At 34.9% G+C, this 19,077-nt stretch overlaps 1 protein-coding gene across 2 annotated transcripts in view; it reads left to right on the forward strand.

The window, feature by feature from the left end:
• Positions 1-19,077, forward strand: part of smarcc2 (SWI/SNF related BAF chromatin remodeling complex subunit C2) — a 30,203-nt gene that overhangs the window by 439 nt on the left and 10,687 nt on the right. Inside the window, exons 2-20 of one of the 2 annotated variants that reach the window (XM_087257716.1) lie at positions 2,406-2,525; positions 2,621-2,706; positions 3,314-3,395; positions 3,523-3,615; positions 4,027-4,096; positions 4,709-4,778; positions 4,861-4,936; positions 5,158-5,402; positions 7,447-7,571; positions 7,653-7,709; positions 9,319-9,356; positions 9,707-9,837; positions 9,918-9,989; positions 10,225-10,338; positions 11,375-11,528; positions 14,556-14,672; positions 14,777-14,839; positions 17,031-17,289; positions 18,877-19,038. In XM_087257716.1, coding sequence (XP_087113842.1) covers positions 2,406-2,525; positions 2,621-2,706; positions 3,314-3,395; positions 3,523-3,615; positions 4,027-4,096; positions 4,709-4,778; positions 4,861-4,936; positions 5,158-5,402; positions 7,447-7,571; positions 7,653-7,709; positions 9,319-9,356; positions 9,707-9,837; positions 9,918-9,989; positions 10,225-10,338; positions 11,375-11,528; positions 14,556-14,672; positions 14,777-14,839; positions 17,031-17,289; positions 18,877-19,038 — 2,134 coding nt within the window. Of the gene's footprint in view, positions 1-2,405; positions 2,526-2,620; positions 2,707-3,313; positions 3,396-3,522; positions 3,616-4,026; positions 4,097-4,708; positions 4,779-4,860; positions 4,937-5,157; positions 5,403-7,446; positions 7,572-7,652; positions 7,710-9,318; positions 9,357-9,706; positions 9,838-9,917; positions 9,990-10,224; positions 10,339-11,374; positions 11,529-14,555; positions 14,673-14,776; positions 14,840-17,030; positions 18,484-18,876; positions 19,039-19,077 lie in introns of both variants that reach the window. The other variant, XR_015493964.1, reaches the window with a different exon arrangement.

Here is a 19,077-nt window from a genome sequence, read left to right on the forward strand (position 1 = left end):
TTTTATACAGGGAAAGGCCAGCTCGTGTAACGGGGCTGCGGTACTGGCAGCGCAAGTGCGTGAATCCAGATGTGCAGCCAAATCCGCCTCGCGCGCTGTAGACGATGGCAAACTCACTGGCAGATATGAAGAATATATTTTCTCTGTTCATATTGTCTGCAATTTACACTGTAGATAATCAATGTATGGGGTTCGAGTATAGTGTGCAACAAAGTGTAATTTTCCGCTAATAAAGCCTTATTTAATATAAGCATGGGACTGTCGAGATGTGTCATATGTGATGTTAAATATATTCCTTCAGATGAAAATGTTTTGTGTAGTTCAGTGCAAACCTTAGTTTAATAAATGCATTTCTACTGCATGAATAATATTTAAAAAATAATATATAGGTTTTTCATAGGTTTAACATAAATATATAGTTTTCTTTTTTTCATTCATTCAATGTTTTTACACCTATTTCTGAAACCATTTTAAATGTAGGTATTTAAACTTAATGAATAAAAAGTAAAATAATAAATACAAATATTAAAATTGTATATAGCCTATATATAGTCAGAATTATTGGCTCCCCTTTAATTTATTTTATTTATTTATATATTTTTAATATTTTCCAAATTATGTTTAACAGAGCAGGGAAATTTTCACAGTATGTCTGATACTATTTTGTTTTCTGGAGAAAGTCTTGTTCCTTTTATTTTAGCTAGAATAAAAGCAGTTTTTAGTTTTTTAAAAGCCATTTTAGGGTCTATATTTTTAGCCCCTTTAAGCTATATTTTTTAGATGGTGTACAGAACAAACCATCGTTATGCAATAACTTTCCTAATTACCCTAACCTGCCTATAGTTAACCTAATTAATCCTTTTAAGCCTTTTAAACATAAATAGAAATATATATGCACTGTCATGACCACCAATGCTGTAGATTCTATGCAGAACAGCCTTTATTCTTTTACTTGATCATTTAAAAGTATTGATTGTAACTTTTCGTAAAATATTGCAGATTGTGATGAATAGATATTTATAGAGTAAATTAACAATCTTCAGTAAAATGCTGGGTTCTTCATTTTACAATATGGGTCATTCTATGGCCAGTTGAAAGTTCTGAACGAATTACTTGGTGATGTCTGCATGAAAATGCATTTGTTTACACTAATGTTAATTACGATTATGCATAAATTATTTTGAGGTATTTTAAATATATGAGGTGAAGACAGATTATATCCAATTTATTTTCAAATAACACAATTCAAAGTAAACCACAGGAATTATTAATACTGTGAAATTAAGGTTTGGAATGTAAATTCATTATGTATAAATTCAATCACTGTAAGATTAATAATTAAAATTTATGAATCTTAATTGTCAAATATGTGCACTGTTGTGACAACCGAAGTGTTTTCATATCATGCTCGGAGCATCTTTTCAACAACTTTCACTGGTATTTTTGTGTAATTGCAATGCAATGCAATATCAGAAGTCAAGCAGCAAAGATTGTGATAAATACAAATGTTCAGTAGATGTAAGTTATTAAACATTATAGGAACTGCTTAGTGTAATACATACATTTTGGTATATTCCTTTTAATAAATGACATTATCACTTGTTCTATAAAATGTAATTAAAAGTTAGCATTTACATACATTTAAAACAGATTGTGTGCCTAATCCAATGGTCACAAAATGACCAAATGTATGCTACATTATTCTTATTGACCAAAACAGATAATATTGATCAAATTAAGACCAAATATCAAGTGATTAACGTGCCTGGTTGATTTACTAGACTATGACTACTCACCTTATTCAGTTGAGGTCAGAATTATTAGCCCTCCTAAATAATTAGTCCCTCTGTTTATTTTTTCCCCCTAATTTCGGTTTAACGGTGAGAAGATTTTTTCAACACATTTCTAAACGTAATAGTTTTAATAACTTATCTCTAATAACTGATTTATTTTATCTTTGCGATGATGACAGTAAGTAATATTTTATTAGATATTTTTCAGGACACTTCTAAACAGCTTAAAGTGACATTTAAAGGCTTAACTAGGTTAATTAGGTTAACTAGGCAGGATAGGGTAATTAGGCAAGTTATTGTATAATGATGGTTTGTTCTGTAGACTATCAATAAAAAATATTGCTTAAAGGGACTAATAATATTGACCTTTAAATGGTTTTTAAAAAAATTAAAAACTGCTTTTATTTTAGCTGAAATAAAACAAAACTTTCACCAGAAGAAAAAACATTATCAGACATACTGTGAAAGTTTCTTTGCTCAATTAAACATCATTTGGGAAATATTTGAAAAAGAAAAAAACAAGCTCAAAAGGCGACTAATAATTCTGACTTCAACTATATGTTTAATTTTATTATGAGATCAAGCCCCTTCACCTTCTCTATCTTTTCCCAGTATATTCAAGCAGAGCCCCCCACCAATAAATCTTTGTCGAGTCTGGTGGTTCAACTGCTTCAGTTTCAGGAGGAAGTGTTTGGCCGACATGTCAGCAACCCTCCTCTCACTAAACTACCGGTACTCACACAAGCTTTCTCTCATGATTGTACTGAATGCAATAAATAATCAGCGCACCATGCAGACTGCTCATAATGCTCTCATTTCACCCTTAGGTGAAGTGTTTTTTGGATTTCAAAGCTGGAGGAGCTCTGTGTCATATTCTGGCTGCTGCCTACAAGTTCAAGAGTGATCAAGGATGGTAATAATCATGCTCCATCCAGTTCTTTCAGTTCTCTTTATTTAATTAGCACTATAATTACATAAATGATGTGAATTTAGTTCTAAGATTATTAATTAAAAAACGAGGTGCCAGTTAAACATGAGATGCCCCATTTTTGTACCTGTATCAAATTTGATTTACAATTGAGATATCATATTTACACACAAGGAATATTAAATGCATGTAAAATGTCAACTTCAGTGTTTTGAATACTATTTGTACAAATATCTAATATCAAAATGCATCATAGTTGTTATATTGTGCTTATATATAAAATAAAAACACATTTAAAAGTAATTTATTTAAAGCATTATTATATTTATTATAAAAGGTTTATTATCATTTGATGTTTAAAACCCATTTTTTCTCCCAGGAAATCTAATTTTTTAAAATATTTGCCACTAATTTGAGTTTTAATCAGTTGTTAAATAATTATAATTAACAGAACATATTACATACATATTCTAATATTATAATTGAGTAATTAAATGTGAGCAATGTGAGATTTTATATACAAATTCAGTGCTACTTCAGTGGTTAAAAATGCATTTAATTCTTATTAGCTGTTTATTTTTCTATCCCTCAGGAGGAGATTTGACTTCCAGAACCCTTCGAGAATGGACCGCAATGTTGAAATGTTCATGACTATAGAAAAGTCTTTGGTACAGGTGTGTGTCACACACGCAATTTCACACACACAAACTCATCCAGTCAGATGAACATTTAAGACATCATTTGCTGTTATGAAATCGTTGGATTCATGAGAATAATGATGTGTTTTTTTTGACTTTGCAGAATAACTGTTTGTCCCGACCTGTGATTTACCTGAGTTCAGAGATAGAGCCCAAACTACTAGGAAAACTGAAGGACATCATCAAACGACACCAGGTACTTTCGTTTTGCAATTTAACTGCTCTAAATATCATCTAGTTATGGCTGGAATATACGTTTTAAAAAGTATTTATATCAGTGTTTTAGAGTGTTCACAATTGGCACGTTCAATTACAACAAACTCTGTTTTGATTGCATTGTTAGTATGGTCATTTGGGTAAGCATAAATATTGCAATCTGAACCTGAACAAGCAGGCCAAGAGACCCCAACAGATCAATATACAGTATTGTCTAAATATCTTTGTATACAAGCATAAAGCTAGCAAACTGACAAAGTGTTTAAACATAAAAATATTTTTTCGAAAAAAAGTTTTATTATACTTTTATTTTATTTTGGCATGAAATAAATTTAATTAAAATCAAGATCAAATATCATTCTGTCTTATTAATTTGTATGTTTTTTTGGAGGGCTCTGTGACCGAAGATAAGCTTTCCAGCTCTCATGTAGTTGTGCCTATTCCTGCCAGTCTGGAGGATGGTATGTTCTGCTGTGTCTTCAAATATATTCATTCATTCATTCATTTTCTTTTTGGCTTAGTCCCTTTATTAATCCGGGGTCGCCACAGCGGAATGAACCGCCATCTTATACAGCATATGTATTAGGCAGCGAATGCCCTTCCAGCTGCAACCCATCACTGGGAAACATCCATACACACTCATTCACACACATAAACTACAACCAATTTAGCTTATTCAGTTTACCTATATCGCATGTCTTTGAACTTGTGGGGGAAACCAGAGCACCCGGAGGAAACTCACGTGAACATGGGGAGAACATGCAAACTCCACACAGAAATGCCAACTAACCCAGCCTGGGTTCGAACCAGTGACCTTCTTGCTGTGAGACGATTGTGCTACCCACTGTCCCACTGTATTACATTTTTTAATGTAAAAAAATTAAAGGGGCAGTTTGTGAGCCCTTTACAAAGCTTTTGTATCACCAATGTTTTTTATTTGCATCAAATAATGAAAAAGAAAAAGGATTTTCTGTAGTAATATTGTTGTGTGTGTGTGTGTGTGTGTGTGTGTGTGTGTGTGTGTGTGTGTGTGTGTGTGTGTGTGTGTGTGTGTGTGTGTGTGTGCTTTACAGAAGAGTGGGTCCGTCCTGTAATGAAGAGAGACAAACAAATGCTGCTACATTGGGGTTACTGGCCTGATAGGTGAACATACATACACACACACACACATAGAGGCCATGTGTGTATGTGAATGCAGGATTAATGTGCTGTGTTGATGATGCAGTTATGACACATGGATATCAGCCAGTGAGGTAGAGGCTGCTGTGGAGGATCCACCCGCTGCTGAAAAACCCAGGAAGGTTCGAAACCCCCCTTTACATCCCTCCATCTGTCTCCAGTTCTATACCTCTATTTTTCTTTGTCCCTTTTGTCTTTGTTGCTTTGTCTGTCATGACTTTTTACAAAATCCCTTATTAGCTCAAGTTACTCAGATAAATTCATCGATTTATAACTTGACCATATGAGTTTTGTGTGTGTGTGTGTGTGTGTGTGTGTGTGTGTGTGTGTTTTGTGTGTGCAGGTCCATGCCAAGTGGATTCTGGACCTGGATCAGTTTAATGAGTGGATGAATGAGGAAGACTATGAAGTGGGAGAGGGAGGGCCGAGGAGGAAGAGGATTTCAGCAAAGACTCTTACAGATGAAGTGAGCGCTCCTGATGAAAGAAGGGATAAGAAACCCAGCGGTGCCAAAAAGAGGAAACGCTCCCCTTCTCCGTCCCCTACCCCTCCACCACAGGAGAGCAAGAAAAAAAACACCAAGAAAGGGTATTTTCATAACTCTCTATAAAAGGCTATTTATGTATTTTCAGTTATTTGACTTATTTCTTTTTACATTGTATTTGCTGGACATGTATTATTTAAATAATTATTATTAAGACTAATACATTATTAAGACTGAAATATGAATAATTTATAATATTTTCACATCAGTAATCAGAAAGTACTGATTATATGTGGTTTTAGTCAATTCCTTGTGTAACTAAAACTCAACCCACTTTTGTTTTGTTCATTCAATCATTTTTTTGTCGGCTTAGTTCCTTTATTTATCCGGGGTCGCCACAGCGGAATGAACCGCCAACTTATCCAGCACGTTTACGCAGTGGATGCCCTTCCATCTGCAACCCATCTCTGGGAAACATCCACTCACACACTCATACACTACAGCCAATTTAGCCTACCCAATTCACCTGTATCGTATGTCCTTGTATTGTGGGGGAAACCGGAGCACCCGGAGGAAACCCACGCGAATGTAGGGAGAACATGCAAACTCCACACAGAAACGCCAACTGAGCCGAGGTTCGAACCAGCGACCCAGCGACCTTCTTGCTGTGAGGCGACAGCACTACCTACTGCCCCACTGTATTGCCCCCTTTTGTATTGTTAATTGAAATAATTATACTGTTGACTGAAATAAAATGTCTAAATATAATAAAAAGTAAAATAGTTCATATTGTAATATTTAACTATCAATATTTCAGCTGTGCCGATCCGATATTTCACAATCCTCCAAAATAAAAATCTGCATTTACATAAACATTTAAAAACGTCAGAATTCAAGTTCAAATTAAATCATATATTTTTATCCTTTTTATGCTGTTGCAAGTTTTAGTTATTCAGAGGCTGAGACGTAACATTTAAGTGAGACTTTTCTGGTGCTGGGTGAAAAAGAGGACAAATTATGGAAAATGTGAAACAAATTTGGTAATTTATTGAACAATAATAAAAAACTATAAATATGAAAGTTTAGAATGTAAATTGATTAGTAACAAAAACAAACAAGAGTGTTGCCAAAAAAAAGAAATGAAGAAAACAAAACAGCCTAAATTAAAAAACACTAAACTAATTAACCAAAGGAAAACGTAGAAATCAAAACAGTGATCTTTAGCGGATCTGACGCTTAAACGAAAAACAGAGACAATCGAAAAAGAAACAAATTCTTGTAAAGTACACAATGTTAAGAATTAATAAAACAAAGACTGTTATCGAACAAGCTGATTCTCATTAAAGTGGTTAGACTCCCTAATAATCAAATAAAATAGGCTACACAATGATCATAATTTAAGGAAACAAAAAAGATCAAAGTGTTATTTTACTCCGGAATTAAAGTTTTCAGATCATTTACTTTTAATTTTACTCAACCCCCATCCTTTTTTTTGTCTATTGTTAACACTCATTTGAGTACAATCATACAATATTTCAAGTTACATTTGTATCTCAGTTTGTGACCTTAATTGACATACAATTTATATACATTATTGCCAGGTGTGCTAACTATACATCATTATTCATTCATTCATTTTCCTTCAGCTTAGTCCCTTTATCCATCAGGGGTCACCACAGTAAAATAAACCGCAAATTGTTCCAGCACAGCTGATGCCCTTCCAGCTGCAACCCAGTTCTGTGAAACACCCATACAAAGTCATTTACTATGGCCAATTATTTATTCAATTCACCTATATCACAAACTCTAAACAGAAACGCTAATTAAAAGTGCTAACCACTGAGCCACCAAATTCCCTCCACCTTCATTATTAACATAGGTATTAAACAGAATACATAGTAAATATATATATAGCCATATACGTACATATTAGCATATATTTAACTATCTATTTATCTATATATTTATCTTATACTCATCTTCTATTTATTTATAGCAACAAAATTACGTCTTCTATCTGTATAATTAAATATAATTAACCTATTTCCTCCATTTTCTCAGAAATATACCCTTCTATAATTTTAACCCCCCTTTCTTTAAATCTAAAATGCATAAAAATGTTTTTAAAAATGCTTTATGTGTTTTCAGTCCCACTACTCCCTACACTAAATCCAAACGAGGACAGAGAGAAGAAGAGCAAGAAGATCTGACTAAAGAGTTGGATGAACCCTCACCTGTGCCTGCAGTGGAGGAAGCTACACTACCTAAAACAGGTGCCTTCATACACATCTAATGCTTCTTACTTCACGGTGTAGTCCAGATTGTGTGTAACCTTGAATTTTGTGTGTGTGTAGTGACTAAGAAGGACTCAGATTCCACTCCAGTGAAAGGAGGCACTATGACTGACCTTGGTATGTTTCAATTGTTTCTGTCTCTAATAACACCAGAAACTAACCGAAAGTTGAAGCGTGTGTTTACAAAATCAAAGGTTTTAACCCAGTACAGATTCAGTGCTTTTCACACATTGAGCTATTTAATGTTAACAGCACACACTTTCTCTTTCTATGTTAATTAACATTGCAGTATGTCATAGTGTATGCGACCCTGCACAGCATTTTGTATGGGTCATGATTTTTGATATTTGAAGACAATTTGTACATTTCTTTTTGTAAATGTATCAGAACTTAATTTTTTATTCATAATATGAATAGCTAACAACTTTGGACAACTTTAAAGGTGCTGTATGTAAGCTTTTGACTCTTGTAAAGCATAAAAATACCATAATATGCTTTCAGATATTTAAGAAACATGCTAAGTGAACATATCAGATATTCTGCTTTGAAAATGTACATTAGGTACTGGAATGGCTGTCTTTGTTTTGTTTCATATAGCCCACCCACTGCCAGTTTAGCCAATTATATTTCAGCGTCCTTGGTTGCCTTGGTGGAAAACAGTGTATTTCATTCATTTATTCAGTCAGGAAGGCTCCATAGTGTGCGTCTGTGACCAAAGAGTGACCCCTGGTGGACAGCAGCAGACTCTGAAATGAGATGCTGATTCAGAGTTCCAAATGAGGTTATTAATTAGCAAATAATATAAATTTTGCAAACAGGTGAGCAGGTTACATTGTAACCTTGTGTACTAACAGCACTCTATATGACGAGATTTGCTGTGATAAGTAATTTGGTTGTTTGCACGAGACGAAATACGACAGAACTTTAAATACAGCCATTCAGAAGCACAGAATAGTGCACTTACTGCACTCCAACAAAATGGCAAGGTTTATAATCTAATTATACATATAAAACTTCTTTAACATTATTAAATGTACATGCTGAATCACTGATATGTGTTGGTTTACAATGAGTCTAATTTAAACGCTTTTTGTTTAATTTTTAAGATCTGAGGTGAACTATTTGCTGCTGCTTTCAGTATATGGCAATAAATGCCATGTAAAATGGTATTCAAACTCACATTGTTAGCATTTAACACTGAATAAAGCACATGAGGTGTCCCTGAGGTGATCATTGTCAGTTTATCCTGTTGTACAGTTGCAAGAAATAGGAGCCGTTTCTAAATTATAAATTTCAGGTGGCATTTTAGAACAAAAACTGCTTTTAATATGGAAAATCCTTCTATCATGTGCCTTTGCTTTTATTTAGAATAGGGTTTAAATCAGCCTTTAGGCTCGATAGTTAGGCACACTCCTGTTGATGTGATCAATCTGGCAACCTGTGCTTGCGTATGTTTTTAACCAGGTGTGCAATACTTAATTCAAAAACTGGGTGTCAAACTTACATGCTGCATCTTTAAAAGTGATTTTCTCAATATTTATATTTTTTGAACTTTCAGAATTCTAAATAGTTTTATCTTGGCCAAATATTGTCCTATCCTAAGAAACCACACATCTATGGAATGCTTATTTATTTTGCTGTTCGATTATGTATAAATCATATTTGGTTTTGTAGTCCATGGTCACATATGTTAATATGATTTATAATTTTCTGATATCACACCTAGATGAACAAGAGGACGAATCAATGGAGACTGTTGGAAAGGTATTGCAGCACTTATTAATATGAATCACAGTTCCAAACTAGAGGTGGTTCAGTTTCACATTTCCATTTGTTATGCACAGCTATGGAACAAACTAAGAGAATCAGGGTTATTCAAACAAATATTGATACAATGGAATGCAAATACATGCTCTAAATGACAAACAGTTTTATTTTAAATTGGGAAGAAATGTGATCAGAAGTTTATAGATTAAAACAAAAATGATGTTTTATTCAAATACATGAGTAGAAATCCTAAAAGGAACTGAGATTTTTATTATTATATATTTTTATTCTAAATCCCACTGTATTTTTTTAGTTTAATGGTTAGTTTTGTGCTTGTGTGATTCAAGGAGGAAGAAGAAGGATCCCCGAGTGTGAAAGGAGAACCAGTGAAGGGCTCAGACCTTCATGAAGATAATGTCACTGAACAGACCCATCATATTATTATCCCTAGTTATGCTGCTTGGTTCGACTATAACAGGTGCTATGACTGCACACAACTTTGCATCTTATTAGTTTTTACGAAAATGTAGCATAACAGCTTGTTTCTGTGTTTTTTAGTGTCCATGCTATAGAGCGCAGAGCACTGCCTGAGTTTTTCAATGGGAAGAACAAGTCGAAGACTCCAGAAATGTAAGAATATTTTGGATAACATATATAAAAAAGTAAAGTAAAGAATCAAAGAGGAATTGCACATTTTTAAAAATCATTTTCTTACCAATTCAGCATTACAAATTTGTAGGACTGTGTAATCATTTGAAGAAAAATGGTAACCAAATCGTTTTGCATCCCATTGACCTTCAAATCAATGGGATCTGAAACGATTTTATTATCCACCCAGTTTCATATTCAGACTTGTCTGTTACAGTTATTTGGCGTATCGTAACTTCATGATCGACACATACAGACTGAACCCACAAGAATATTTGACCTCCACGGCTTGCCGTAGGAACCTCGCTGGAGACGTTTGTGCAATTATGAGGTTTGGTGAAAGACTCTTCCTAAAATGACTATTGACTTTACTCTGCATTCTATAATGCGAGGTGTGCTTGTTTTTGCAATTGTTCTAGAACTTCCATACAGTTGGCTATGGGAGAAATTCATTCATTTATTCATTTTGCTTCAACTTAGTCTCTTATTTATCAGGGGTCACCATAGTGGAATAAACCGCCAAATATTCTGCCATATTCAGTGGATATGCAGATTCATTTTGTATAAATAAAGGTATACAATATTTTAATTAAATTACACTTAAATTAAACCAAATATATTTTAGTCAACTAAACATAGAGTAGATTTAGTCGACTAAAATCTTATGAAATTTAGTCAACTAAAACTATACTAAAACTAAAATGATTCAGAAGACTAAAATATGACACTAAAATGGAATTTTAGTCAAAAGACTAAGACTAAAACTAAATCAAAATTTGCTGTCAAAATTACACTGCTCTTCAAACAAGTGTGTTTATGACTATACATTAAAAGGAGAATAATATAATAGTAAAATATCAGTTTGCATCATCAAGATGGTTAACAGGCTCTTTTTTAACATCTAAAAATCAATGTAAGGGAATGAGAACGGAAGTCTTGAGCCAATAGATTCCAATGGCCGTTGTTTTTCAGATAAACAAGAATGTTCACTTGACATGTTTTTTAAATATCTGCAAACATTTAATGGTATTTTTATGCTTTAGAAGGGTCAAAAAGTTAATATACAGCACCTTTAATACACTAATACACTTCATTACACATAGACATCACCTTTATGCTATAAACCTGCTGGTTAACTATGCTTATATTTAATAACTTTAACTGTTAAAAGCTTTTAGTTACTAGTTAATTAGTAAATTTATTAGTAACTAGTAAAGTTTTGGTAACTAATACCTAATAACTTTTTCGAATTTTGGTGCTTTGAAATCATAAATAATTATTGTAAAAAGCGCTTTACAAAAAAAGTTGAATTGAATATCCGTGTTTTTTTTATATATAACTTTGATGCATTTTATGTTTGTTAACAGAGTCCATGCTTTTCTGGAGCAGTGGGGCCTGATTAATTATCAGGTGGATTCAGAGAGTCGACCCACTCCGATGGGACCTCCACCCACTTCACACTTTCACGTTCTAGCAGATACTCCATCAAGTCTTGTGCCACTACAGCCGAAAGCATCTCAGGTACAATAAACACATATGTATTTCTGTTTTTCTTTCTTTTAATCAACGGCCTAGAAACAATTATTGACGAAAGTTTTATCAGTGTGGTCAAACTTAAGTCAAAATGTTTGTCCTCTCATTGGCTGTAGCTTAATCACTCCTTTACGAAATTCTTTCTGCTTTGCATCCCGCTTTCTCATTGGCTGTTAAAAATCTCTTAAAAATTATTCATTTTCTCAACAACGACAAAGTTGTTATGAGCTCTGAGGTTCATAATTGATCTTGTAACGGTCCATCTAGTAGTCGTATGACAGAACTAACAGCATGGTGGAAGGTTAAATGCGTGTAAGCCTTTTTGAAAATAAATATTTTTATTTGTTAACATTTATTTAAATTTGTTTCCAACGGCAAGTTTATTCTGACTCCAATTCATATTAATTTAAATTTAGATTCATCCAATTCAAGCTGATTACTTTATAGGTTGTGATTTGGTCTAAATTTGATCGATTAACCTAATAAATCCTTATTTTCTGTTAACGGTTCATCGTTTACCCAAAGTCGCTTAGAGTCAATATGCTGGCCAGTTACATCTGCTTACGCACACAACCTCGCCAGTTCTGGTTCTTAGATAGAGGATATGACTGTAAACTAATTTGCTTTAAGCAATATTAGGCCGCCCCATGCTTGCCCATACACAAAGAATGTTTGGTTTAGCCACTAGATTATATCATACTAAGTCAGTGTTTGTCAGAAATCAACAGGTCTCTAATGCTGTGCCTATGCCCCATCCATTGAGCCTGAATGTATAAACGAATCTTGGTCATAGGTTGCGGAAACATCAGCCTAAACAATCTACTAGTTACAAAGATTTCAGGAGATATTAAGGGTAGGCAAGTGAAAAGAGAGTTAGGGTGCTTTCACACTTTTGTTTCGGAACCTGTCTCGTTTCCCAGTTAGCGCGGTTCGTTTGGCATATGTGAAACCACCAAACGCTCTCGGATTCGCGCCAAATCAATCACTCCAAGATCGCTTGAATGAGGTGGTCTCGGCTCGATTGAAACAAACTCTGGAGCAGATCGATTGTAGTGAGAAAGTGATACGATCCGAGCGCGGTTATATCACAGTGTTTTATGGATATGTAATAGGCATACGGCTATATGAAGAGAGAATTATGAGTAGGGAGGGAAGGTTCGCGAGTGTCCGGATGCCCGCGGTTCATTTGGCATATGTGAAACCACCAATCGCTCTCGGATCTGCGCCAAATCAATCGATCCAAGATCGCTTGAATGAGGTGGTCTCGGCTCGATTGAAACAAACTCTGGAGCAGATCGATTGCAGTGAGAAAGTGATACGATCCGAGCGCGGTTATATCACAGTGTTTTATGGATATGAAGAAAGAATTATGAGTAGGGAGGGAAGGTTCGCGAGTCTCCGGATGCCCGCAAACGAGTGATAATCTCCCTGTAATCTCGCGTCTCCCTCCCGGTCCTCAAATAGGCTATGTCGCGCACCCTTCTCACCCTTCCCCACCGCATCTCTCCTCACTCTTCAGACAAGTCGCGCGCACCTTGTCAAACACCACCAAACCACCACCTCTCCTGACAGCTGAGCGGGACTCTGCCAAATAAACCCTGAAACTCTGACCAATGTGAGGAGAGTTTACTCACACATGACTTGTTTTAGCTCTTATCGTCCGATTAGAAACTTTGCAGTGTGAAAGCGAACCGCTCCAAGAGCAAAGACCAACAATGTAACATTTGTAAAATCTGTTTCAGAACAACTGAATCGATTTACAGGTGTGAAAGCACCCTTAGACACGAATTTTGCATTTATCTGTCAGGCAAAGATTTTCCATTCTACTTCACATAATTAAATAAAATAAGCCAATTCAGAAATGTACAACATGAATTACCCAAAGATACATTTAAGAATTTAATTCCTGACCAAGTAGAAGTACGTTGCAGCACATAAGCCTTGATGCAGAATGCAGAACTCAGAGACTCACACACTGCAAATGGTATCCTGGCTACAGGATCCCACAGACACTTTTGCACCTTTTCCTTAAATACTCAAATCACAACAAACCATCATAAATTCAAGACAATTAAAGCTTCGCAAAGACCATTGCCTGGTCATGAGTTGATGTGAAGATCATTTTCCAAGGAGTAGAGCATCTGACAAAGATCTTATCAAAATCAATCCAAATCAACAGATATAAAGGAAATTGCAAAATATTACAGTTAAATTTAGACCACTTTACCAACCATATGGAGACATTTAAAATGATACCAAACATGAATATGGAGCCACAAGAGACACCACATTAAAAAAAAATTAGACATTCTGTGTGGTATGTGAGTGAGCTGCTCTGGTGGAGAAGGTAAAGTAAAGGGCAGAGAGTAGGGCCCAGGATGGATGACTGGGACAGTTGAAGAACTGGTTTCCTATTTGATCCTTTTCTCAGATATTGTTTTGGTGCCTGACAATTCTCGTGGTCTCGCCTCGTAGAATTCCTTAACAGTTCTCAGGGTGTAATATTATTGAGAGACTTAGCCATCCTTACAACTTGGTCTCCACTTGTTCCTATTAATTAACTCATTTGAAAATAATTGTGCTGAAACGTGGACTTTATGCATTAAAACTACATTTCCCATAATGCCCCACAGAAAACTCCGACAATCAGAGAGCTGCAGTGAGGCACTTGCACTAAAAGAGATCTTTAGCTTCAAATTTTTGTAATTATTCCTGATATTGACTCAATTTTGAATCCCAATTTTTTATATTAATGTTCTTCTGATATTTTTTTTATCTTTATTTCTTTAGTCTTTTTTGCAATGTAGATAGTGATAAGATAGTATTAACGTAATATTTAAAATTGTTATATTGCTGTAAATGATGTATTTTATGTTTTGTTAGCTGCGTAGCTGAATTTTTTAATAACTGTTACTATTATTATATTTCAGTAAACAATTCATTTATTTTGAGTAATGCATTGATTGTTTTCTATATTTACCTGATTAAGCTCTGTTCTTCTTATCTTTCCACTAGACTTCATCCTCTCAGCAGATGCTGTCATTCCCGGAGAAAGTGAAGGACAAACCAGCCGACTTGCAGAACTTTGGGTTGAGGACAGATGTGTACAGTAAGAAGAGCGGTCCAGCTAAGGTAAAACCCCAATGTGTGGCTTAAAAGGAATTTTAGGACGTGAACTATGGCCATGCTTTTGAGCTCTGGGAGAAATGAAGAAGCTGTTGTCTGTATTTCCACAGAATAAAAATGCTGCCAGTGCCACTCGGGAATGGACGGACCAGGAGACGCTTCTACTTCTGGAGGTACAGTTTTTACATTTACTATGTACAGAACTTTTATTTATTTTTATCCTGTTATTTGTATTATTTTTATTTTCATGTTATCTTATGTATGTATGTTCTTGTGTATATATGCAATATTTTACCTTATTTATATACTTATTTAGTGTATAATTATGTAATCCAGATAATTCTTTGCTTGGTTGTAAGAATGGTTTTAAACCACAGCGGTTTGGTCTGTAGTTCTGCCGAGCGGCTAAAAAGTTATCAGCGTGATGGTAAAAAACTGTACATTTCTAGTCAAACCATTCTTCTGCGATCTTATTCCAAAAACGGAAATAAGGGCAGTATTAATAGCTTAAAATGTGGGAGAGCGTTGATATTATGTGATTGTATTGTGTTGCAATATGGAGCAATTATTTTGATGTTAAATCAAAAGTAATTCACAAATAGTTAAAAATGAGATGATTTAATGACAATAATTATCTGTGGTTACAACTGAATTAATGACAAAATAACTGTATAAAATGATAAAATATGAAATGATAAAACATAGAATATAAATTGTACCCAGCTTAAATGTAAAAATAAAGTTACCAGAAGTAGAAGGAGAGACAAGGGGAAGAAGAGACAAAGAGAGTAGTAGGCCTCAAAGAGGCAGAGAAGGAAAGGAGCAGACCAGGAAAAGACAGCCCAGCAAAAGAGACAGAGCATTTACCAGCATTTACCAGCTATTTTGTATCTTTCTTGACCATGTGACCAAAGCCTAAATACTGAGACATTCAAACTGACCAATCAAAATGGGACCACATCGTAAAACCCCCACAGTCCACACACCAGGCCCTGATCTGATCAGTATCTGCCTTTGGAATTTGTGTGAGCCTTCTTTGGTGAAAAAAGACATGTTTTGCCATAAAAAACAACTGCATATGATAATTTAGACTCATTTACATGGTGAATTGTATCAGTTTGTGATTTATTACATCTATTTATTACATTTATTACATTTATTAGCATCTCAGGCGTAAATCCCCGGGGGGACAGGGGGGAAAATGTCCCCCTGCATTCGAGAGTTGATTACCAAAGTAAAAGAAACAAATGAAATAAACAATGTTTAATTGTTTTCTGAGGAGCCTATCAGTATTCAGATGTGCAGTAATTGTATAATCAAATGCAAAGTAATACTGCATAGTCTTCATTGTGTAAATAATTCAACAAAATTAATCAGTACATAAAGCTATACATATTATAAATTCACAAATTTCTTTCGCCTGAATGCTTTTAAAATCCTCATACTGTCATAGGTGTAAAAAACACATGCACAAGATAAAATTTAATCCATGCTCAGCATTGCATGTTCTGCGATGTGACTATTTGTGAATGATCAGATTGCGATATCTAAATGATTTTTTGTGCAGCTTTATTCATATTGATTCACAAATGCAGTCCTGTAGTCCGCCATTGGTGTTTAGGTTGTCAAAAACTCACACATAACTATAAACAGAATCAATACAATATGTGGATGACTTCATTATTCTCACAAAACCATTCTTTTGTAGTTTATGCAAATACAATAATGGTTTTGTTTTCAAAAATGTGGTAAAATGGTGTTGTGTACATTTTCTGATCACAAAGGCTGCATTTATTTGAAATATACATGATTAAAACTTAAATAAATTATAAAATCTTAGGTTTAAAAATACCCGTATTATGCAAAACCATCCAGACATCAATGTGATTTGGTGTTTAAAACAACTGACAAAATGAGTAACAAATGAGGTTATCAATACCGGAAATAATTGTGCTGTGGTATTGTTGTTGTTGTTGTTTTTTTGTACAACCCGTGATATAATTATTTATTTTTTGCTTGAAGGGTACTGGAATGATATCAGCACCCGGATGAATAATTCTGGGTTCTCTCAAGATTTTCTTATGGGGTTATACAATAGGCTTGTTCAGTTTATGAGAAAAATAAAAGTGTGTGACTTATTACTTTGTAGAGCAAAACATTTAATTATTTTCATGTTATGTTTACAACAGGATTATTTTTTCCCATAAATTAAAAAAATCCATCGGAAAAAATTGATGGAATATTTTTTTACCGGTTTCTGACACTTTTCCTGCACCACACAATGTTGTACATTGTTGTAATGTGTTTTTGAAACTCATTGTAGAAAATCATTAAGTGACAAAACACTTGATATTTATTTCTCAGGGTCTAGAGATGTATAAAGATGACTGGAATAAAGTATCTGAGCACGTGGGCAGCCGCACACAGGATGAGTGTATTCTCCACTTCCTGCGTCTGCCGATTGAAGACCCTTACCTGGAGGACAGCTCTGCGTCTCTGGGTCCACTTGCATACCAGCCTGTACCATTCAGTCAAGCGGGAAACCCTGTGATGAGCACTGTGGCCTTCCTGGCCTCTGTGGTGGACCCTCGAGTAGCGTCCGCCGCAGCTAAATCTGCACTTGGTGAGAACACACACCTTTAAAATGCTCATTTAAATGTACATAAAAATAAAACACACAGGTGAGCGGGCTTGACAAACCACTTGTAGAAACAGTCTACAAAATAAATAATACTCATCCATCCCCATTACCCTAGCAAATTGGTTCTCAAACTGTGTTACCTGTACCACTAGTGGTACGTGAGCTTCCTTCTAGTGGTGCGCGGAGGAATCAAATATATCACATGTACATGCTACATATAGTTCAAAAATTACCAAAAATGAATTATATATCAATGTGATGACATATAGCCTATATTTATGCGGTCCAAGCAACATCTCCAGGTTTTGATGAAAAGGCTACTATCTGTTCATACTTTACATTTAAGTACAGGAGCTTTTTTTGCTTGTTAAGAACAGTAGCCTACCATTTTTGAATAACTTTTAAAAGCACATTTCAATTTAAATGTTATCGTTTTATTTTGTTTGTTTGTTTTTTTTTTTACATATAAGCACAGTACAGTGTTAATGTTTAAACTATTTATAATGTTTAAAGTGGCTTATAATAATAAATATTCTTAATAATAGGAATTAATCTGCCTGTTTTGTGAACTGTGCAGTGCTGTAGCTTCTTTACTGGGCCTACTACGCTACTGCATTTCAATTCTACTCATTATGGTGGTACTTGGAGAAACATTTTTGAGGTGGTGCAGTTTGAGATCCACTTCTCTAGCACATAATTCTCTGAGCACTAACAGTTCCTATGAATAATTAGCACTTCCTGTGTGTACTGCCTATTCTTATTGAATGTCTCCTCATTTGTAAGTCACTTAGGACTATATCATCTGCTAAATGAGTGTTTCTCAACCATGTTCCTGCATGTTTTAGATGTCTCCTTTGTCTGTTACACCCATTACAGGTCTTTTAGTCTCTGCTAATGAGCTGATGATCTGGATCAAGTGTGTTTGGTTAAGGAGACATGGAAAATGTGCAGAGCTAGTGGTCCTTAAAGAACGTGGTTGAGAAACACTATGCTAAATAACTAAATGTAAATCTTAACTTTGAAATGTCTAAAACTCTATGACTTTTCTTTTTTTTTTTGATGAAGGATGAATAGGAATTTGGGTAGTTAAGCTCCAAAAAAGAGAAATACTTTCTTATTGTGTTTTATTTTGGCGGTTCATTCCACTGTGGCGACCACTGAAAAATAAGGGACTAAGCCAAAAAGAAAATAAATGAATGAATGTGTTTTATTTGATTCCACATGAGCATCCCCAGCAAGCATTTATTGTTTTTACAAGATGTCTAACAGACGTCTAAACATAGTCGTCTTGACTAAAACAAGGCTAAATTTGAGCTGTCAGTAAAAATCTAATGGATGTCTAAGAATAAGCCAAAACTAGTCATCAAATTAACATAAATGAATGACTTCACATACTGTATAAAGTCTGTCCAATCTGTCTATTCGGGTTATTTTTAGACATTAATTAGATTTTCATTGACAGCCCAAGTTTAGCCTTGTTTTAGCCAAGCTGTCTACGTTTAGATGTCTATTAGACGTCTGTTAAACACAAAATTGTTAGCTGGGTTTCGTTTGTCTTGTGTTTGTCAGAGGAGTTCTCTCGAATGAAGGAGGAGGTTCCAGCTGCGTTGGTGGAGGCTCATGTGCGTCGGGTGGAGGAGGCGGCCCGGGCCAGCGGGAGGCAAGATCCTCTTTACGGCCTGGAGGGCAGCGGCATCGCAGGAACCGGCCTGGAAGATTCTGACAAACCCTGTAATGAACAAATCGATTTTGACTTGTGTGGTGCTTAAT

This window comes from Danio rerio, chromosome 6, assembly GCF_052040795.2.
Source record: "Danio rerio strain M-AB ecotype USA chromosome 6, GRCz13ab, whole genome shotgun sequence".
Lineage (NCBI taxonomy): Eukaryota > Metazoa > Chordata > Actinopteri > Cypriniformes > Danionidae > Danio > Danio rerio.